This window comes from Pyxicephalus adspersus, chromosome 8, assembly GCF_032062135.1.
Source record: "Pyxicephalus adspersus chromosome 8, UCB_Pads_2.0, whole genome shotgun sequence".
NCBI classification, from domain to species: domain Eukaryota; kingdom Metazoa; phylum Chordata; class Amphibia; order Anura; family Pyxicephalidae; genus Pyxicephalus; species Pyxicephalus adspersus.
The window spans coordinates 27,446,171-27,469,860 of NC_092865.1; the positions used below are offsets into that span (position 1 = coordinate 27,446,171).

At 35.4% G+C, this 23,690-nt stretch overlaps 1 protein-coding gene across 3 annotated transcripts in view; it reads right to left on the minus strand.

The window, feature by feature from the left end:
- The window catches only part of PLPPR5 (phospholipid phosphatase related 5), a 126,998-nt gene that overhangs the window by 18,834 nt on the left and 84,474 nt on the right, over positions 1-23,690 (minus strand). For 2 of the 3 annotated variants that reach the window (XM_072419844.1, XM_072419847.1), the window contains exons 4-5: positions 17,783-17,959; positions 17,571-17,690 (exon numbers count right to left, since the gene is read on the minus strand). In XM_072419844.1, coding sequence (XP_072275945.1) covers positions 17,571-17,690; positions 17,783-17,959 — 297 coding nt within the window. Of the gene's footprint in view, positions 1-8,888; positions 8,961-17,570; positions 17,691-17,782; positions 17,960-23,690 lie in introns of all 3 variants that reach the window. The other variant, XM_072419846.1, reaches the window with a different exon arrangement.

Genomic DNA, 23,690 nt, shown 5'->3' on the forward strand with positions numbered 1-23,690 from the left:
TTACTTCCATTACTCTTTCACTGCCTATATCTTTTTGTATATTGGGTCTGGTTGAGTTCTTAACAGAGAGAGTGACTACAAAAATCTTATTAAATCTTCTATTTTACTATGCTAGAAAACCCATTGGGCCTGATTTATTAAAGCTCTCCAAGAATGACCAAATGGATCTGGTTTAGGAATGAAAACATTGTCAAATAATTGCAAATGATTTTAAGAAATCCATTCCAGGTTTGCTGGAACACCCAGGTTAACCCATGATAATTTATATTTTTCAGTCTTGGAGAGCTTTATTAAATCAGGCCCATTTAATGAATTGGAAAATGTCTTGTCTGACAACTTTAAATTCCTCCTTACCTCTATATTAAAGTACTAAGGTCGGGGGAATTTAAATAGAGTCTATGACCACTCTTCTGAAACATAGTTTCACCTTTATTATGTATTTTTTCTGTGCTGTTTTATAGGTGTTAATAGCCTTCACTGGTGGCAATCTTGTGGAGAAGTTAGCATGTCCTATGTTTATTGTACTTGTTATGTTTTGATATGTTTAATAAACTGTGCTTAATTTATCCTTTGTCATGACCATATTTTTTGCTATGCTTTTCAGTTTATTGCAACTGTTCTGCTTACTATATTTCACTGTCTAGTTGGAGTTGTTGTTCTCCCTTTGTTTTGCCTATTTGTTATGTTTGTCTTGTATTTTATTTAGTATGCTATTTCAAAATTATTATTAAAAAATGTAAAAAACTTAATACAGTAGAAAAAGGGTAAACCCATCAGTGCCTCTTTAGAAAGAGATTTACTTGTCACAAACACATAAAAGGAAGAGGAAATCCCCTTAGTTAGTAATAGAACAAGTGTCCCTACTGGATCATTTTCTTCACTTTTAGTACTGGTGACACCAAAGTGCCTGTATATCTGAGAACTCAGACAGCAAAATAAATGTTTAAAAAAAAGTTATAAAAATATACTTAGCACCCTCCTGATATGTTACCGCAAAACACCGCAACGCACATTACACACATTAGTGCTTTGCCATTTATTTTAAATGGTACCCAAGTACACTAAAGTAGCATATTATTGGCTTGGCACAGATGGCTTAGTGGCTAACACAATCACCTCTGCAGCACTACTTCCTGTTTAATTTCTGCCCAGGACACTATCTGCATGCAGTTTGTATTTTCTCCCTGTGTTGGCGTAGGTTTCTTGTAGGAACTCCTTCTATTTTTCCCCTACACTTCCAAAAACATGCAGTTATATTAATTGGCTCCGCTAAAAACCTAGATAAAATGTAAAATAGGCAGAAAAAAAATCAAAGTTCTGGGCATGATATGAAGGTGTAATAACAATAATAAAGAATAAAACTAAAACTAACAATTTATTATATAATGATTTATTAAGAACACATCTGCATTGCTTGTTTCTACCTACAGTTCAGCTTCAATACCTTAGACTTCAATAGTTTACTTTACAAATGTAAGCTAGGAGTGATGCAAAAGTGAGCAGAAAAGGGAAACTCCTGGGTCCAGATATATTTGGTTTACAGTTAGAAGAGGCTGCAGATTAATTAATGAAAAGGACAGCTAGTCATGAGTTGCCTTACTTTTATTAATACCCCTACTTGGCTAATAATCCAGATTTATGGGTACAGTCTTGTGCAACAGAATATTTACTTAAGCAGCGAATTCACTGTTCATTGCTTATGTACGAATACCTGTCACTGCTAAAGTAAGATGTGCAGTGAGAGCAATACAGTGGCTGGTGGTAGGGAACCCTATTATTAGATGGGCACATATGGTAGTCTGTCACCAAGAGTGTGAATGCCAAGGTGTTTGAGTTTGAAATACTTTGTTTAGATTATTTTATGATACTGGTTAGAACTGCAGAGAGGGAAATGAATTGTTTAACCTCCCTGGCGGTCTGAATATGTCCGTATTTTAATATCAAAAGCTGTACATTGTTTTGCGTGGAAATTTTGTTGTTTAATATTTTAGGCCTGTAATTCTTAGGAATAAATCTTGGGTATGATACATAAACCATAAATTAAAATATAATAAATAATTATAAAAATAATGAATTTATTATTTTTATTCAAAACAGTTTTTTTTTTTTATTTGTCCAAACAAGGGTACAATACTAGTTAAACTTTTGGATTTTTTTATTTATTATTTGGATTTATTTTTTAAAACTTTATCACTGTGATCAATGTTTTTAAAAACAGATTACAATGTAATCTGCTTTCAAATTTCCCGCCAAGCCACGCCTCCCCAGCGTAACAACGCTTCACGCATCACATCGATCAAGCTGAGGATGTGATGCAGAAGGATTAGGGGGAGAAAGTATGATTTTTTTTTACTCTATCCCGAGTGTGGCTCGGGGTTACCGCTTTTGGAATATAAAATTCACCCTGAGCCTTACGTCGGAACACGGTATGGTTAAAAAGGTTAAAAAAAACAAATACAAAAACTGGAAAACAAAACAGTGGCCAAACACCATAAAATATGATGCAGAAAAAAAAAACAATTCTCCCCATTCATCAATAGTACCCTAGCAATCATGCAGGCTGGTATTGGTAAGTTTGTTATTTTTTTATAAAAGCCCCTTGAAGTTTGTCCTGCTTCTTTTCCTGTAGGTTCAGTTTATTTGACCATCCCCTTTTCTTCAGAATGCTGTTGTCTCCATATTGCTCACATGCATTGGAGTGTTTCATGACATGATCCTTTGACCTATCAGATGTTCACTGATGTATGGATCCTCACAGATCCTCACAGAACAAACTTCTCAACAATCAAAGTTTCATTCTGATAGAGTCAACTATCTACCAATACTGCTGAGATTGTAAATTATTGCTATATCTGGAAAGTAGTAGTTTTAGAGATCACACTTTCACTGCTTAGTCTGGGGAGGCAGAACACTGTTACAGAAAAATGTGCAGTTATCCCTATGAAATGATATGAAAGTCAGGGGTAAAGCACCTGGGGCTGATGTCATCATCCCAAAAACAAATAAACTCATACTATCTCTATATCTTTTGTCACTTTGAGTATTTTTTTAATTGGGACCACAGGACTGGCACATATAAGGTATGCTATTATTTAAATTACAAGAAACTAGGAATATGTATGTATACTCGATTCTGTTGCATGTAAATTATATGAAAGGATCCTAAAGAAAGACATGGAAAAGGAGAGTAATGAGCTGTCAGATATTGTAGACACCAATATGTTCACAAAACAAGATCAGGAGATATGTTCAGATTTGGATACTGGAAGTGCTATTGTTGATAGTATTTTGCTAAAGTATTTAATACTGTTAACCATCATAGTCCAGTGCAGGAAGCATGTATGATAAACAAGGTCAAAAATAGCATTTAATTGAAGCCACATGAAGCTTCTGAAGAAGTGCATGAACAAAGACTTTTACATTCAGTCATTGGGATTACATACACTGACACTATGACGTTGGAGAGATTCAGGAGAAGAGAAGCTGTGCTTCCCTGTAGGAGCAGTTTGCAAGTTAAGGGGTGCAGCAGGGGTGGACAGGAGGGAGGGAGGTGCAAAGTATGCCATTGAAACAGGTCAGTTCTGGACAGGGGTCCATTGTTGGCTACGTCCACCACTGGGGAGCAGATATACTATTACAATCACAGTATTGTAGGTGCAGGGGGTAAAATGTAGGACTTCCCACCATGGTGTCCTAGTGTTGCTGCAGTGCCTCTTTATGCACTGTGTGTTGTTATTACTCTGCATTCAGCTCAATCTTTAACATTAAACACAAGTGTAAAATATTATGTTTTTTGATGTTTTGTTGCTGGACCACAATGCTAAAGCAACTAGTTTCATAGTTACATTAAACCAGAAAGTGTTCTAATTTTATCTTAGCTAGTAATGATCTGGCATATTTATTATACTCATAACACTTTACAATAAAATTAAATTTCCCTTAATCACCATACTAGGGAGGTATCCCAGAGGTGGAAAAAAATGCATATAAACTGTAATTAACAATTTTTGAAGCTTAGACTGAAATATCACAGTAATTTGTTTTACTGAAAAAATACTTTTTTTCTTAGCCTCTTTTACCTTACTATTAGCTCTTACAAAATGATCACATTTACACAACTTTATGGTTTTTCTATTTCAAATGTTTTTTTTTCAAGTGTTCTTCTTCAAGCCATCGAGCCCATGTATTCAAAAAGTGTAATTATGCCAAAAAGGTTATCAAAATAGAGTGACTGGCTGAACATGTTATCCAAAGCTTGACATTCAAATGCCATTCTTGCCCTGTGTTTTATCCTGTTTTTAATCTTCATCATACCTTAATTTGCTGTTATGTAGACTGATTTTGCATTTATTTTGCATTTATTTTTGATACTGTTCATATCTTATCAAAACTTGATGTGGTTGCATGACATTTCTAAGCAAAAGTCAAAGCACTGAGCCATGCCTGAATTATGTGTCAAAGTGGCCACTTGTTGTCTTTATCTAAAGCCCGTGCGACAAAGTGACAGCAAAGGAACAGAACTGGAAGACAGAGCTTTGACACCCCAAATACGATTTTCTCCTAAAAATTGTATTTTTTATTGATATAATGATTGACATAAAAGTCAACCCTTGTGACTAATTATCATCTTTCAATGTACTACCAATTTATTGACTAACTGATCCCCTTTATTATATATATATTATATAGTATCAGAAACAATTTCAGCACTTAATTAAAAAACTGAAGCACAAAAATTACTCTTACTTTTAATGTAAAGACTTATCAAGGAAAAAAATGACTAAATAATTTTCAATCAACAATTTGACCAAAATCAGTCAATAAAAGAAAATGCTTTCTAATCAATTTTTGATTGATTCAGCATTTTTGTTTCATTGATGGACTATGCCAGTGTTTCCAAACAAGTGTTCCTCCAGAGGCTGGAAGGGGTTCCCTGAACAATTTGTGACTCTCAGCTCAGGTCAGTTTAAATGACATTAGTGATCTTTTTGGCTGTCTGTAAGAATGACATTCTTCCCACTGGCCAGCAATGTAAGATGCATTCTTCCTACTGATCACCACAAAATTGTACTGTGAGCTGTGGTTTTGGTAATAATAGTTGGGGTTTATTGAGGACCTGAAAATTATTTCAAGAGTTTTCCCAGGATCAAAGGTAGAAAAAACCTTATCTATACAACTGAACATATAGCAAAGTGTATAGTTAGCTTTACTGATGGGGTGTCTTAGTTAAGATACATGTCCTTATTGTTCTGACCAGTTTTTATCAATTATTTAATACTTTTTTTAGAAGTTGTATGCATGGGAACTTTATTTTTGCATGCATTTGTGACATGTTTTGTTTTGGTCTGAACTTAATTGTAATTGTTAAATGTAATTTTGACAGGGATATACAGCATAATGTAGTGTCAGCTTGTGTTTGAGCCGTAGTTTACAATTTATGATATATATGTGTGTGTAGCATGTCCTATTCTTTTTTTAATAATTTAAATGAATAATATCATGCTTAACAAGTGTAAATGTATACTAAGCACAAAAATAAGAATAGTAAATTTACCTGAAAAGCAATCCATTTTATGTGAAAGTTTGTTATCTCATGACTGTATTTTAGTTGGTTTAGAAAGTGTCTGTACACACATGCCCTAACTACTATTTGAATGTAATCCTTCACCCCTATTTTACCATATTCATCTACCTATATAGCCATTTAAAGGTGGAATGCCAATGTCTGACACTTCACATATGCAATATGGTTCCTATACATGATATGAAATGGGGAATTGTGCTTTCAGGAAAATGGATGGATCTGAGATGTGTTTATGAATTCTTTACATGCATTTGCATTTCATTCCTGTAGATGGTATTATAAAAATGCAGTTACAATTAACAGGGCTGCATATACAAAAAATCAGAACGATGCAAAGCAAAATCATTACATATCAAAGTTAACATTGCTGTATAAAATCTAAATTAGGATTCAAATAATTCAAAACAGCTTTGCAAATTTATGTCAGCAGAGTAACACAACCAATAGTTTTTTATACTATAAAGAACAACAATATTCCTCTTAAACACATCATTACTCTCAGAGCTCTGTGATCTGTAGAAAGGAATGTGGTGTTTGGCTTCATACATCTATATTGGTATTGAGCTCTTCTGTGAAGGCTGCAATCCTTACAATTCACTTTTACAAGTTTTTTTTTTCCTATTTGGGATGTGATTAATTTAATATATAATATCCCATATTGGTAATATTATAATGACATAAAACTAATTGGTTGAAAAAGATAGCATGCACTGAATAGAAGATTTTTAATAAAATTTACACCTCACTCCTCAGAACTTTATACCTTTAATTAAAGTGTACCTGAACTTTGATGACTTTTCCACCACCAGCTTGTAAACTTGATGCCAGTCTGCAGGCAATGAGTGGAAATATGGGACTTCCCAGAGACAAAGTTAGGGCATGTAGCCAATCATGTATCGGAATAAAAGATACAAATACCTTTAGTATGTCTCTTTGAAGTCTCATTCCTAAAATATTCCCATGGCCTGCCTGTAGACTGGTATCAAGTCTACAAGTGAGAAGTGGAAATATTTGAGAAATGGAACTTCATCGAGACATCCAATGTCTATGTAACAGCATATGTATTTCTGTGACTTCAACCTGGCATTAGGACAATTCTTCAAAGAATAGGACCTATATGTAACAAGCAACTATAACAATTAAATGTAAAAGTTTAAGTTGATGGATGAAGATGAAGTTTATTGGTTGCCAATGGTTTGCCCAGGTTCTTTGAATACTAGCTAATTAATTGCCCCCTTTCCTCCATTGCCACTGACAGTGTGCAAAGCAGCATCATACAATGACCAGTTAGAATTCATCTACATTTAATAAATACGAAAAGAGGAGCTGGACTGATTTCTCTGGGTCCTCCACTTTTTACATTTATTTATCATCTTTGAGCTGTTTGAGGTTCCAACCAAGCTTCCCCTTGCTATTTACTCACTGTGCAATAATTATCCACATTATCATCAAGCTGGCAGAGAGATGTGTGAATTATGTTTATCATTGTGATGGATTTTAACACTTTTCCTTTATCCAATTTCTTTTAAATTCTGCAGAACTGCTGTGCGTTGAATTTCACTGATGCCCAGGATATGCAGGAAACTCTTCAGTGTCAAGATGTGACAAGAAAGACTGCAATGAAAACCAGCGGCACCTTTTATTAAATGATGTTTACTGCTCCCCTGGGCTCCAGGTTTCTATTGCCTACACAGCAGTGGTCATTCTTCATACTAACAGTTACTTGTGTGGTTCTTACCATCCATTAACAATGTAAGAGGTGTCATTAATCAGTACTGGAAAGAAATAGTATTCTCTTGTAGAAACTTGAGAGATAATTCTAAAACATGAATATGGGAGCAAAAGGTAAGGAAACATAAATCATGTTTGGTTTTGATTAAAAAACGTAAACAATCTGGTTAACTAGGAAGGGGAAAATATTTACAGAAAATCATACAACTGTGTTTTGGGAATGATGTGCATTATGTGTGGCTAGCTTATAACCCAACGTTGCCCGGGTATTTATTTATCTTATATTATACAAGAAAAGGAATCAAATAAAGCTATAGTGATTTTCTTGTCTATGGTGTTGTTTCATTTTTTTGCCTTTGATTGCACTCGGCCATTTGCCTTACGTTTTCTCGAAGGCATTAATACAGGCCAAAAATTTGTAAAAGAGTCCTAAAAAAAGAGTCCTAAAAGGAACACTGTCACTAAGCAATACATACACACATACATACATGAAAATATACCTCTGACATATACCACAGCGCTGTACAAAGATCAGTGGTGCACTCAAATGAATCTTAGTCATATGTCTAGCAAGTTTAGTTAAAATGTCTCCATGCGTTTCCTAGTGATGACATACATACATACATACATACATACATACATACAGACAGACATCCAAATATAGCTCTGACATATAGCACAGTGCTGTACAAAGATGACTGGTGGACTCACGTGAGTCTCATGTCATATGTATAGCAGGTTTGGTTGAAATGTCTCCATGCGTTTTCGATTGATGGTGGAACATACACACATACATACAATTTTATATATATATAGATTTATATAGCTCTGACATATACCATAGTGTTGTACAATGAAACACTGAGCTAGACCCATCAGTCTCTGTACAGAGGATCTGACACTCTAATGTCTCCCACAGTCACACACTAATATTATGCTAATCCAAATTAGAGTGAGGATGAACATAAGGAACTTCTATGTAACAAAGCAGGTAAACTTTATTAGTGCCCAGCCTAATATAAGTATAATTCCAACAAAAGCATAGAGAAGAAAGAAAGAAAAAGAATAGGCTTTTAAAGTGGCACTTAAAAATTGATTAAAAAGTAATGCATTATTTATACCAAATATATATAAAAAAATGGATCCAAAATGGATGTAATTGCTTCGATTATACAACCAGAAGGTTTAAAACATTTTACTGCACCTAAGTACTATTGATATTCAAAAAAGTACCTAATTCTATACTCATAAATCTCCTTTTTTTCTGACGCGTTTCGCCACCAAGGGCTTCCTCAGGGGATATGGAAAAAGGCGATAATAGACTGAAACAAAATGATATGTATCATAATTATTTCGATCTTATTGATCTTTCCCATCACATGAGTATCACAGCAAATTGGTATAGAAAACTATGATCATAATATTTTACAAAGAACATGATGGTACACTAAGTATGAAAACATACATATACCAATGAAGAAACAATAGATACATCACCATCTAATGATTTTACATGATAGTTTTGAAATCTTTGAGAAAATGGTTTCAAGCTATCATTGGTAAGAAAACTTACTGTGCAGATTTAGGTTTTGTAGGATTGAAAACTCATAAAAACAGATATAGTCCTTTTGTTTTGGTTGCTGCCCTGCAAGGTGGAATATTAATGAAAGAGGAAATTTAATAATTATAAGAAATTAATTCTTGGATATAATACAACAGAGGTGTGTAAAAGGCTTACATCAATAACAATTGTGTCCATGCACGTCTCTAAGAAAATATTAATAGAAACTCATTGTGAGGGAACACAATAGTAGGGAAGGCAATATAAATAAAAAGTATATACAATTCACTAAAATGTGATATTTGCCCCAATAAGATTGGATCAAATATCAGTTTATTTGAAAGCATTGCCTTTCAGGTGATAAAGAAAATAACCCTGTCATATTAAGTTTTACTGGAGTAATCTGTAGGCTGGATCGAATTACCACATTACTAAAAGCATTATAATAGACTAAATGTGCAGATAATGTAAGGCAAAAGAGAATCACACAAACCACATATGTGTGATTTGTGTGGTAGCATAAAAGCTATAGTGGATGGAAACATGTGAAGTCCCCTGAGATCTCACTTTGCGCTGGATGTTGTGAGAACCACAAATATGTGATTTATATGGTAGGGAATATTCAGTAATGGACAGTGCTGTATTAAAATCCTGTGAGATTTTGCTCCTCGGGAGAATACAGGGTATGTTAAATAGAACAATAATACTAAAATTTTTGTTGTTGTTATATTATTGATGATCAAGGACTTTAAAGTTAGTATGCAACCATAAATACTAATGGGTTTATAATATGAACAATTTTGATAAAAGAAAGAAATGTGTCAATGTGTTTCCGAGTGATGGTGGAACATAGCAAGTTTGGTTTTAATGTCTCTATGCGTTTCCTAGTGATCACACACACACATACATACATACATCCAAATATAGCTCTGACATATAGCACAGCACTGTACAAAGATGACTGGTGCACTCACATGAGTCTCAGTCATATGTATGGCAAGCTTGGTTGAAATGTCTCCATGGTGGTGATGGTGATGGTGGAACACACATACATACATACATACATACATACATACATACACACACACACACATAAATACATCCAATTTTATATATATATAGATGTAGACATTTTGGCTTATTTATATGTGTATAGATGTGGTAGCATTATTATTCCTACAGTTCTTTGGGAATTCAGGTGCTCTCTCAACTGCCTGGGGGATATAGACATTTAGCAGTCCCAAGGCGAGCCCATCACAGCTTTCCAATGACTATGTAGCATTATATTTTCATGTCAATGGTCATTTATTTGCAGATGCAGTTGTTTATAAATTGTTGTAGAATAGGATTTTTTTTTAAATTAATTAAAGAAAATACATTATGCTCTGAATATTGGATGTGCTTAAGCCAATTAAAAGGGTATTAAGATTCACTGCAGACTTCTCTGACCTCTGTGGGTCAGAGATAAGCAGATAAGCATTTTTTGTGAAACATATTCTGTCTTTGCATTTGTGCTATAAGTAAAAAAGTGCATCCCTTGAAAAAAAACATTTATTTCTGGATAGAGTCTGGAAGGGTAAAACCCTCTGTAGTTTTTTATTCATTGAGGACATGCACTCTTCTATTGGCACTGGTGGCCATTTCTTCTAGAAGGAAAGTGACAGTTGTCCCCAGAAGAGGGACTACTGCCAACAAGGGGAATTGCCCTCACTGGGAGATTTCCCCTTACATTCTGTTGGGTCTTGGTGTCAAGAATTGAAGAGTTGTAACTCTTCTCTACTTCGTCTAAAGCTAAAAAAGAACTGAGACATATTTAAAAACATAAATTATTAAATTAAGGTATTACATTGGGGCATATTTGTTAAGACCTAGGATGTCAAGATGCCTTAACTTGTGATTGATGTCTTGTAATTGGATGTGATTTTCCATAGAGTTTATGGCTACATTCGCCACTTTAATAATACAGTGATTGTGTTTTTTTTTTTCCTATTGCCAATAGTTGGGCCACAGCAGTCTTAAGTCCGAACTATGTGATATTATTCAGGATCTACACAAGTAGTACAGCCACTAAGAAAGTTTTTTCTGTGATATAAAAAAGGATATCTACAGAAAAATGGGTTAGCTACAAATACAACACAGCTAATGTACCTCCCTTCCTGGCTGATTGTATTTCACATGATAGAAGATAACCAACACTCCAGATGGTAGACAAATAGAGTGTAAGCCATGCTAATAGACACTCTGCTTGTCTGAAATGCTGGTGGTAAAGACTTTTAGTAGTTTGATACAGATATATTCTGCAGCGGTGGGTAGCTTCTGTTATTTGGTATACCTGGCATTACCAGCACGTAACAGGAATATGTGTCACACAGTTTTTTGGGTCAGTTCAGTATTAACTAATAAAACTGATGAGATGTTGGGGGGTACCTAGTCGGATGGTTACTACAGGTGATGTATAAGCCTAAACCAGTTTTTATCTAGTATATATTTTGTTCAATAGTAGGAAACCCTGATGAAAAGGAACCCTTTGAATCTGTACTTAATCTGTTTTCAATGTTTTCATTCTTGCACATCCAATAATACATATTTGAGGTTGTAACAATTCCACACCCAAGCTTCCTATCGGAGTTGGTCCTTGGTCAAATTAATTAAAAAATATTAGGCAATGTGATACCTGGTCATACTGATACTGACAAGGATGCAGAGAGAGCTTGTTTCTTATGGGCAGCATGGTTGGCTCAGTGGCTAGCACTCTGGCCTTTGCAGCTCTAGGTCCAAAGTTTGAATCTTGACCAGAAGTATATATGAATAGAATTTATATGTTCTCTCTGTGTTTGTGATGGGTTTCCTCTGATGTTCCAAAAAAAAAAAAAAAAAAGCAGTTAGGTTAATTGGCTTCCTCTCATACCTGTCTTTAGACTGTGTCAATGACATGTATGATTATGGTTGAGGGACAGTTATTGATATGACTATAGACTTTTTAAAGAGCTGTGTAATATGATGGCACTGTATAAATACAAATACATAGTAATTTGTGCAACACTATATCTGTAAGAAAAACAAATGAATTTACTGCAATGTTAAGATGGAATTTGCTGTAGTTTTATGTCTCATGTCTTTAGGCTGTTCTTCCTTGTGACAGATCCACCTTTACAGTCTTTTTGTTATGAGCAATCCTTCTTGCTCCAAGCTTTAGAAATGGCAATCCTTTTCCTCCTGGTCCAACTCTTCTATTACTGCTGTCATTGTGAAGTCCAGGTAATGCCTAGAGACTGGATTACCCTTTTGTATTTAGAAATTATTAAGGGAATACTAATAGAATAGGTTAGACAACCCATTTACTCACACTGGTGTGTCAATTGTACAGCAGTAGAAAGCACTTGGCTCCCCGCTCAGCAGTTGCCATGGAGAAATTACATGTACTGACTCTATCTTTCAAAGGCTATGTGAATGCATGTATAATTTGGACTGCATATGGAGAAGAAATACAATCCTTACTCATTGCCTTAAATGGAAAATGCAATACAGAATTCCTCACTGCATATTAAGTACATTTATTTGTACATAGACTCCAGACTGCAAAACAAATATATTTAAAGTTGGATTCAATAAATAATTGGGCTCCCTTGGTGTTGTTAAATGTCTCTGTATAATTTTGGAAGAATTCCAGAATTTCAAACTCTGAACATATTTGAGATAAATAATGTACAAAGGGTTTCCCTTTCCTTGTGCGATATATATATATATATATATATATATAGAGATAAATCTTTCCTAGCAAATTTGGGGGTTATAGGAGGAGAGCTAATATACCATGGAATAAAGTAGGAATAAGTTTAGGAAGCCTATATCTTGTATCTGATCTAGCAGTCTATATCTATACAATGCAAGGAGGAGTGCACGGTTTGCACATTGCTTCTACACTCAATGAAAAAACTGGGACAGCTTTTATGCTAGAGGATGTTTTGGTGAGGTTTGAATCTGTCTTTGTCAACATGTTCTTTAGGGGGAAAGCAAAAAAGGATTCCCATCAACTTAAAATGAGTGGATCCACATTTAAAAAAAACTAAAATTGTGTTTTATGCAATAACCTTAGTGGCCTGATGAGGTTAAGGGGAAGGAGGAAGGGGTACAGGCAAGAGCCCCAGGGTGAGTGTTGGTGGGACAGATGGATTGGTTGCATAGAATGTTCAAACACTGGTGATGTTCGGGAAATAAAAAACCTTTAATAAATAGTTATCTGTGTAAAGATCTCATATGAGAGTAAGGAACTATTCAGAAAAGTTAGAAGAGCCACCGACAGTCTCAGAAAAGCATCACATATCAAATTATAGTCTATGAAAATCCCTCCAAGAGCAATCCATAGGATAGTCTTACAGGTGGCAAACTACAGTTAGATGGAGAGTGCCAGATGTTAGACAAGCCTGTTGTAAGGTCAGAATCTAGAGTCATATTCAGCCAGATGGAGATGATGTCAAAAGGTGTGACACTGGTATTGGTGTGTAGCCAGTTGTTAACAGAGAATTAGGGAGGTACCAGAAATTATTTATAGATATCAAATAGAAGATAGAAAAGATAGACACATAGAAAGGAGCCACATATCATCTTCTACATCAGATGAGGTGATTTGTTGTGCACTAAAAAATATTTTAAAACAACGCTAACTCATTAGATTACAGCATGGACAGAGAGCACGGAATGCTATGTATGCACATGTATTGTTCATCCTATCAAACAAAAAAATGCTTTCAATAAAACTAGCAAAAATGAGATATTCATTGTTTGGATGTAACATGTAACAATTGTAAGTGGAACACATAGAACTAAACTCAGTGTTAGTGAATTATGATAACTATATTTATGATTTTAGTACAGACCTACTTTTTAAATGGCACCATGCAACCATAAAAAAATCAAGATCCCGTCACTATTGCATCCCCCCCCAAATCACTATCTGCTGGATGACTCTGCTGATTACTCTCCCTGGTCTAGCACGATCCTCTTTAGCCATTGGGCAGCCGTCGATGATGTGAGCAGGGGTAACATTGCCTTTGGTATTCAGTTCTATTCTTGCTGGTGCCAGAAAGAAATATTTTTTTTCTGACAAAAAAAACCTCTAAAACCCGGTAATTATTTTTTTTAGTTTGAATTGATTCCATTTGAATGTCTTTTAACATGTTTGGTTGTTTGATCTGAATGGTGCTTTACTTGGGTATATGAAAAAAAAAAACCTTTTGCAAATGAACCCCAGTGTTTTTGTGCCCGATTTCTGCACTTTTGAGGATTATTTAGTTCAAATATTTAATGTCTGCTCATTGGCTACCCCCCAAATACTGTTCTGCACTTCAGTATAAATACTGATGTTGCCATGTTACTGGTCTTGATGAAGCCTATTTTAAAATTCAGTATTGCTGCTAGTTTTCTCAAGAGATAGCTGCTTGCATATTTTTATCTGCATCTATTGAAACGGCTGTCATTCCTCACACAGGAATTAATTACTTTAGATTATATGTTTGATCAAGGGCTGTAAATAAGAAATTACCAGAAAGGAGTGAATGTGGCTGATGATTGTTATTTTAAATGGCAACAGAATATGAAGCTAATTTAAATGTAAAATTATAATCCGCATATAGAGGAGAATTTTTAAAGGACGATTCTAGAGCTGGGGGAGAAAGTAAAAGTAAACTCAAATCATTTGCGGGTATAGGTAACATCTAAAAATTTAAAAATTATGTTTAAGCACAACCCTGAAATATTTTTCTCTTGTCTAGAATTCATCTTGGTAAATAACAGCACAATTCCTTTTGTATGATTGTGCCTGGGAGCTCCTGTGCCTACAGCGTGATAAATGAATACCTGCAGTGTGAGATCCATAGCACTGCTATCTCTGACTATCTCTGACTGCTTGTTGGTTGAGGTTTGTAAAGATATTTGGTGATGTCCCTACTATGACATTTATTGCTCTTCTGGAGGCTCTGATATGAAAAAGCAAAGCTCTGCTTTTACCACCTACAATTTACATATTCTAAAGAAAGTAGCGAAGGGGCTTTAAAGCTCTTACTAACCTCTGTAGCTGTAACCACTGTGGAAAAATAAACTATTCATGTAATGTGAAGAAAATCAAAACAATACCTGTAGAAAGATTTACAGCACTGCATGGAAGGCTTCCTAGTCCTCAATATAAGAAAAAATAGGGCATAGGAGTTGAGACTTCATTGTTTAAATTGTGATCTTTGAGGATGATTTTCTCTACAGTACTTGCAGCTACAAAGATCACTGAAGGCTTTTTATAAAACTGCTAGTTTGGAATATGTAGACTTTAATGTTCATGGTTTGGGTGCTTTTTTGAAAACATCCCCCTATTTTGTTTATTAAAAACTAGAGCATAAAAACACTGTGAGAGGCTACCTTGTGTCTAAATTTAATGTAAAGCTACTTTTTTAAAACTCTGCAGACAGTCAAATGAGAAGGAGAAGAGGTGATAGTAAGTTTATTAAACTAAAAAGAACCTGCAGATTGTTCCCAAAATCTTCTGCACCCCCTTCTCTTACAATAAAAGTTATTATAAATTGCACATTTAGAATCTCTTTCAACCCTGCTGTCCTAGGCACAGGACCATAAAGGTTTTTTTAGTAAAAGCAATCCTTATGTTAAATGAATATTATATATTGACAAAATTATTATAATTCACATTTTTTCTATACATTGGTCAAAATGTATTTGTAGACCACTATTTTTTTATTTTGACTATTTTATAGTTACATAGTCAGTTAGGTTGGAAGAAAGTTCATACCACACAGGATTTAAATATTTCTAAAAAAAATAATCGGATGTTACTTGGATCACAGTGTCTGTTATCTTTACTTTAAACCATTATTACCTAATTTTATTCTGTGCTTTTAGAAAAGCATCCAACTTTTTCTTAAAGCAATGAATAGTACTTGCTAAAACAACTTCCTGATGGAGCCTATTCCACATTTTCACAGACCTTACAGTGAAGAATCCTTTCCTTATCCAGATACTGAATTTCTTTTCCTCAAAATGCAATGTTTGTCCCTTTGTCCTTTGTAATAATCTTAAAGTGAATAGTTGGGAAGAGAGTTCTCTATATGGACCATTTATATATTTATACAGGGTGATCATATCCCCCACTTAAATGTCTCTTCTTATGGGAGAAAAGACTCAGTTCAGCTAATTTCTCCTCATAGCTGAGCTCCTCCATTCCTTTTATTATTTTAGTTGTCCTTCTCTGCATCTCCCCAGTACCACAATATCTTTTTTTGTGAACTGGTGTCCAAAACTGGACTTCATGTTCCAGATGTGTTCTGATCCATGCTTTTTACAGGGACAGGAATATGTCTCCATCTCTGCAGTCTATTCCTCCTTAAATACAAGAAAGTACTTTGCTAGCTTTAGATATTGCAGACAAGTCTATGAGCTACCAGAACCCCCAGATGCTTTTACATTTCTGACTCCCCCAAATGTATTCCCCCTAGACTGTATGAAGCATGCATGTTCTTAGCCCCCAAGTGTCAAATGCTTTAGCACAGTCGAGGTACACTATATCAACTGCTACTCCACTGTCCACCTGTCTACTTACTTCCTAAAAAAAACAGCGTGAATTTGTTTGACAACTTCGGTCTTTCTTGAATCCATGCTATCAATATTATTTTCCAGCAGAAACACCTCTATGTGGTTTATTATCAAACTCTTTAGGACCTTTCCAACTACATAAGTTAAATTAACCAGTCTGTAGGCACTTGGTAAAGACTTTGCTCACTTTTTAAAGATAGGAACCACATTGGCCTTATTCCAAACCATTAGTACCATGCCAGTGCTTAAAGATTCTCTAAAATTTAGAAACAATGGCTTTAACAATGGCAAAAACCGAGCTCAGCTCCTTGAGGACAGGTAGATGTAATCCATCAGGTCCTGGTGCCTGTTTCTCAATCATATCAATTTTGAGCTATAGTGGCTCATTTAAGGCAGTGACATTTTTATTAGCCATTTAGATTTGAGCTCCACCATTTTCCTGTTGTGTACTCGGAGCTAAAAAAAAGTATTTAGTAAATCTGCCTTTTCTTTATCGCCGGTTACCAATCCCCAGACATCCTTTAAGAGGCCTGTATGCACAGATATGATCTTTATAGCAACATTTATTTCTTTATACACAATTAAAATTAATAGTAATGCAAACAAATATTCCAGTTAAGTTTCAAAATGTATTTTGAAAAGTAAAAAAGTTTATCCAGTCGTCCAAGTCATCAAAGAAAAAAAAATTTTTGTCTTGTTTTATGCCAGCCGTTGATTAATGCAGAAAGTTTCTTGTTCAGGAGATTTTCCTTACAACTTGACCACATTATTCTAATAAATTCCTGAAGTGTAGCCTTGTCAGCCCACTGAAAAATGTATTTTGTTTGGTAGACATGTGATACTGTACTTAAATATTAAAATACTTAAATACTGCAGTTTTGTCTACTCGGCAAAAGCCTTTGACTTCTCTCTAGATTTACATAAGCTTGTAACAATCCATGGGTATATCATATGCATCATATGCGTAAATGTGTATGCAAAGTATACCCATGAACATATGAGATGAAAATTAACTCTTCACTGATTATTGACATAGCTTGGCAGGCAGTTCAATAATATTAGAGCATAGACACATACATAACAGCAAGTAAAAAATATTACCTTTTCCAAGGGACTTTCTACCCGTGGGATGCTGATCACTGGCATTTGCGCCAAGTTATCAATTGGTGATTTTTCATGTTCCGTTTGTCTTCCCTTAAAACTGTTTACCACACAAACAACCTAGACAAAACAAGCACACAGAAGTTGAAATTGAAATTTAAAAAAGCAGCTGATGGTAAATACATTTACCCATTGTGTAAGAAAATACATACCAGAAACACAGCTATTGATATTCCAATGAGGAAGCCAGCTATGACGTCTGACCAGTGATTGCGATATTCTGCCACCCTGTTTATTCCAGTAAGAAATGCCAAACACATCAATCCCAGACACAAGACTGGCTTGGCAAGCCGTGTTCCTTTGGCTTTAACCGTGCTGGTGATATACATCTTTAAAGAAAAAAAATTAGGATTAGAGGTCAGAGGGTTGGTTGTAAAGCTCATTTAACATTTTATAAAGGTAATATTTACATGCCTGGCAACAATTTTAAATGTGTCTAAATCTTTTTTTTTTTCAAGACAATTGTTCTTTTAAAATTCCCATACAGTGTGGTTCTTTCATAGAACGTTATATAGGCCAAAGAGGCAAAACATGGTCTGTACATGGCTCTCAGACATGATGGGTTGTATTTCATAGAAGCTGGCAATATTATGTAATAATGGCATATAATATATTAATATGAGTAATGATCAGAAACCTTAAATAAGCAAGACATGTTTAATTATTTTTAAATATCCTTAAATGGCAATCTGAAACTCCTTTCATTTAAATGCAATAACTGATCATCATTTTTGAAACTGGGATATGCGGACCTCTAATGTCTTTCTTCTTCACTGTAGTATGCAGTCTTTCTGTAAAATTTAGGTATATTCTGGAAAACCATTTAAGGCCTTCTGCCAATTTTTTTTAGTTTAATTGCAAAGCCCCTATACATATGTCATTAAAATTTCCGAAGGGGTCAGCGTGACATGAAACCCCAAAACATTTTTTTTAAAGAAACGTTTTTAAGATGCTATAGAGGTTTATTTGCATTGAAATCTGTCTTATATTTACCATTCTAATAATTCCATAAAATTAGGTTTTTGTCCCCAGTTAATAGTTTCTTTAAATGTGACATGTTAAATAATCAGAAATGAAAAAAGCTCACAACCTTTTGAAATGTATAGTATGGTAATAGTAGTAGTGGTAGTAGTAGTAGTGGTAAGGTATTGCAGCTGCAGGAGACAATGTAACAAAACACGAATCCTTCATATAAAAAAATTAGAAAAGACAGAAGCTGAATCAAAAAATTGATCCCCCCAAAACTTAAGCCAGACAATTTATGGCCGGGAATCAGTCTGCGAATAAAAAGTGTGTGTCCTACTTTTTGCTCATACCAGGCCTTCTAAACCTAGCTGGCCTGAAATTGAAAGGACAAGCGATTAGTAACAGTACACCTTCTTTTACATAGTTAGTCAGGTGGAAAAAAAGCATACATCTATCAAGTTCAATCTCTAGGGAACCAACATATACCAGAAAAACCCTATGGACATAGTTGATCCAGAGGAAGGCAAAAAAATCCAGGTACAGTTTGCTCCAACTCCAAAATTCCTTCCTCATTCCCTAATGCAAACAGGTGTTCCCTGGATTAACAGTGTCTGTTATCTTTACTTTAAAGCTTTAATACCCAGTTATGTTCTGTGGTTCTGGAAGGGGCATAACTGGGGGAGAGAGCCTCATCCCCATATCTTATCCCCTAAATGCTTGCACCTAGATAGTGGCTCCCTCACCCAGGGAAAACAGTACAGTAGTAGATAGCACCCCATTACCAAAAAGAGTTTATTAACCACCTGGGCGTTACACTGAGGTCTAGATTTCTGTACCAAAAGTGTTACAGGTTTTCATGAAATTTTTTTTTTAAATTGTAGACCTGTAACTTACAGAAATATGTCCGAATAGGGGTCTAGTAGATATAATGAATATAAAAAATCCGCCGGCCGGCTTCTTGTTTCAGAGATCACCCGGCACTGGAACGAGAACGACGCTGGATGATCAGCGGGACCGAGATTTTCCCTACATTAAAAAATCCCCACTGGGGATCTCCCGCTGGAGAGGGAGACCGACGGACGACGATCGACGGAGGACTACGCTGGAACACGAACCCGACGCTGGATGAGCACAGGGGGACCGAGATTTTCCCTACATTAAAAAATCCCCACTTACCTGGGTAAGTGGGGATTTTAATGTACAGAAAATCTCGGGTTTAACGAAAAGAGCAACTTTTTTTAGCCCGTACGAAGGTCGGGCTTAACGGTCGGGAGGTTAAATACCTAGAAATAATGACACAGAAAAAAAAGTTGTTTTTTTTTTATTTAAAATATAGCACAACACATACTTTCAGATTGTTTATAAAGAGTAAACCTTTACTTATATCCAAAGAAGTAATTCATAGGTCAATCACAGCATCCAGAAATGTAATTCACGGTCAATCATGGTGAATGCCAAACTCGTGGACTCCTGTTGCGAAAATCACTGATTCCTGTTTTTAATACAACACTGGCTGGTTTTGTTTACATTTGTCAATAACTAATTCAGTGCCAGGATGAGTCATTTACAGAAAAACTACATTTGTGGATTTTTTGGGACATCCGACAAGTCCTTTTAAGCTGTTTTTTGATGACAAAATATGTTCAGTACTGTTCATGAAATTGCACAAATAATAATACTGGGCAAAGAAATACCTAAAATACTGCAATGTCAGCATTTAATTGTAGTTAGTGTATTGCTACCTATACATTAATGTGCAGTACAAACTTGCCCTTCTATGTTAGTGGCCAGTGTAGGCAGGAGATCAATCCACCAGTGCTTATAAGTCAAATAGCGCTGAGCAACCTCTGAAGATACCAGAGGATTTTACGAAACCCTGATCAACAAAGAGTGGTTTAGAGTAAAGGAATTTTAGTATTTTCTTAGTTGAATTTTGTTTGTTTTGTTCCAGGACCCTGATTCAGAATTACTGAAGCTAGTGACAGCAAGTCAAATAGCATTTTCAAATGGATTCCTGGAATTGCAAGCCATATATTTCTTTCTAGCAAAGTACACTTCAGTTTTATATATAAATAAACTCTGTTATCCTCATTTATCAACATATCATACATTAGATTCTGTTTTTATTTTTGCTAATCAACTCATGCAGTTATGCTTTCAACTTTTTTTTAACCATATATCTGATTTAAGTACAAACTGTGGGAAGAAAGACTGTCGACAAACCCAGTTACGACCTTGAGTGAAGTGCAGTGAAATTGCTGTGTACTGCATTATAATCTTGAAGATTTTCAATTTATTTAAACTATGTGGCATTTTTCTATCATGGAACTGTCTTCAGCCCTTCTGTACAAATAAAATCATGAAAATAGCCACCCATAACCAATAATGTGCCATGCTTCGTAGAAAGAGCGGTGTTCTCTCTTTTTATTACGTACGCTATTAAAACCACAATGACTAATAAAATGATTCACAGTCTAATGCCTTAAAAATAAATCATGTCTGAAAGTTGTTGAATCTTAAAGTATATGCCATATCAGACAAACAGAAAGGGAAGCTTCTTTTATTCACGCAATTTTAGAAAAAGAAAACACAAAAAACAAAAGCAATCTTATCTACAAACGTATAATTAGCGTTTCATAACCAAGCGTGACTTTTACTTGCTTTCATTTGTCTTATTACTAAGAAAAAGCACATTAATTGTAATTGCTTTCTTGAAACATTATTTAGGGTTTTCTTCTTTCATGTAGTGTCTTAGTAATGGTCAGTGCCAAAGAAGAGGGTCAGAGTTTCGGCAGAGCTGTTGACTGTCCTATTCCTCAAGCTGTCTTTAAGAGACCAAACAACTCTTGATGTGGCAAATAGGTAAATGTGGAATCCAAAAGGTTAAAGCAGGTATTTCCAGAGACAAAGCTAATGGTGTTGTGTAAGAAGTACACACTTTGGAATGGGCCCACTCATTGCACTGTACATCACTTGCCACTAGTGATGATTTCTTTTCCTATACACTCCAGCATATTCTGCTAAAGAACGAAACCCACAGATATATTGAACACGTATTGCTATACAAAGTGCACTAGCAGGGATGGTAAAATATTGCTCAAAGCAGACCTACCTACACTCAGCAGCGATAAAGACTGAATGGGAGCGCATATCCTCCTAGAGTACCTGTGTCACAAATTTTGGGAGGCTCTTGGCTGTTCCTTCCCGATCTTGACCATACACAGAAGGGGCATATTTTTTCACTGAGGGGAAAGAGATGCTGATCTCATGCGCTGTCTTTTTTTTGCAGCAGGCTACATCAGCCGATCTCACACCTGCACAGTACGAGATTGGGTGACGTATCCAAAAGAAGGAAGAAGAAGGTTGAAGATGGTGGCGCCGGACACTTCCTCCGCACCAGGGCGAGGAGAAGAACTCCAGAATGGCGCAGGACCCGATCAATAAAAGCTCCAGAGTGATCGAGGGATCTGTGGAATTAAAGGTTAAGTGTAATTTTTTTTAATTTTCAGTTTAGTTCCGCTTTAAAGATGAAACATAGCACAGTGAAGTTTGAGGGCGAGTGCAGAGGCGAGGGGTGCTTTTCTACATGCCTCCTTTGTTCTTACACTTCTACATATTTCTGATCTGTCTTTACATTTTATCATTCATTACTCAAAACTGACTTTCTAAAGAAAAGGTATTTTTGAATTATTGATTCATTTTGGTGAATAGGTGTTTAACCATGTCTGTTTACTGACACAAAACTAGAAAAAAAATTACCACATATGAGAAAATCCATCTGTAAAATGAACTATTCCTGCTGCCCAAAGCAAACAGGCACGTTATTTTCCTTATGTTTTCTGCACTCCAAGGGAGACCTGGTGGTAGTACTGCTTGAAATGATGACTCACACTATTTTGTTCCTTTATTAATTTTTTATGTAAGTGAGTGGAACTTTCGTTCACAAATGTCATGTATTCAGGATGCTTTAGTCGCATATAAACTAATGGTGACCTGTGTGTTTTTTACTTGTTAAGATCTTAGACAGTATTTAATGGTGTATGATTCATTTCCTGCTAACCTGAGGTTGCAATAAACTATTCTGTTTAGCAGTAATCAGATATTTGGTGTGGTAGGTAATCCAATCCACTTGGTAAACTAGTAAAAGGGTTATTGGCCCCTAACTTATTTGCCTTCACTGCCAAGTGTCCAATGTGCTGCAAAGTACTTCATTTAGGTTGGGCTGACTATCCCTTACTTTTGAACAGTGAAATATAAATCCATGGGGATTCTCATTTATCAAGAGGTATAAAAGAAAGTATAGTACAGCCTTATATGGGCTATGGCATTACAAAAGGGAAGGCATCCAACTCCAGTGTCCAACTCTGCTAAACTAAGGATTTTCATGGAATTGTGCTTACAGCGCTGACTTTAGGACACATCATTTTGTTTAATTCACTTCATGCTGGTCAGATTTTGATTATCTATCAAATTTTTGAGTTTTCTCTGCCAAAGTATCAACTAAAATGTATTACATGCATATTTTTCCTTTTAGCAGCAAGTGCCTGTCTTCTTGTTGGCAGACCAGCAATGGTATAGAATAACTTGAGAATTTATCAGTGAAGACAAAGGAAAAGACCCCATTTATATATCCCCAAAATTTTCTGGTTATGGCATTTGAAACTCTTTATGTTTGTTGAATCTAATGCATTGCAAATGTCAAATTGCTATTTGACCCAAAATAGATGGAATTTGACACTGGTTTAGAGCCCGGAAACTGCATCAGAACCAAGTACAGTACAAATTTCCAAAACAGGAACACAAGTCATAGGCTGAAAGTAAGAGCAGGCAGCAGACAAACATGATCAGAAAATGGGCTGCAAGTCAGATTGCAGACCAAAATCCAAGAGAAATTAAATGGGCACAGATATATTAAAGCTCTCAAAGACTGGAGAAGATAGACTATCATAGAAGAATCTGGGTAACCCAGCAAACCTAAAATTGATCTGGTCCAAACCTTTGGCCAACTAATAGCAAATAATATAAAAAAATCCATTTTAGGTTTGCTGGGTCACTCAGGTTTCCATAAAATAATCTACGTTCTCCAGACGGAGA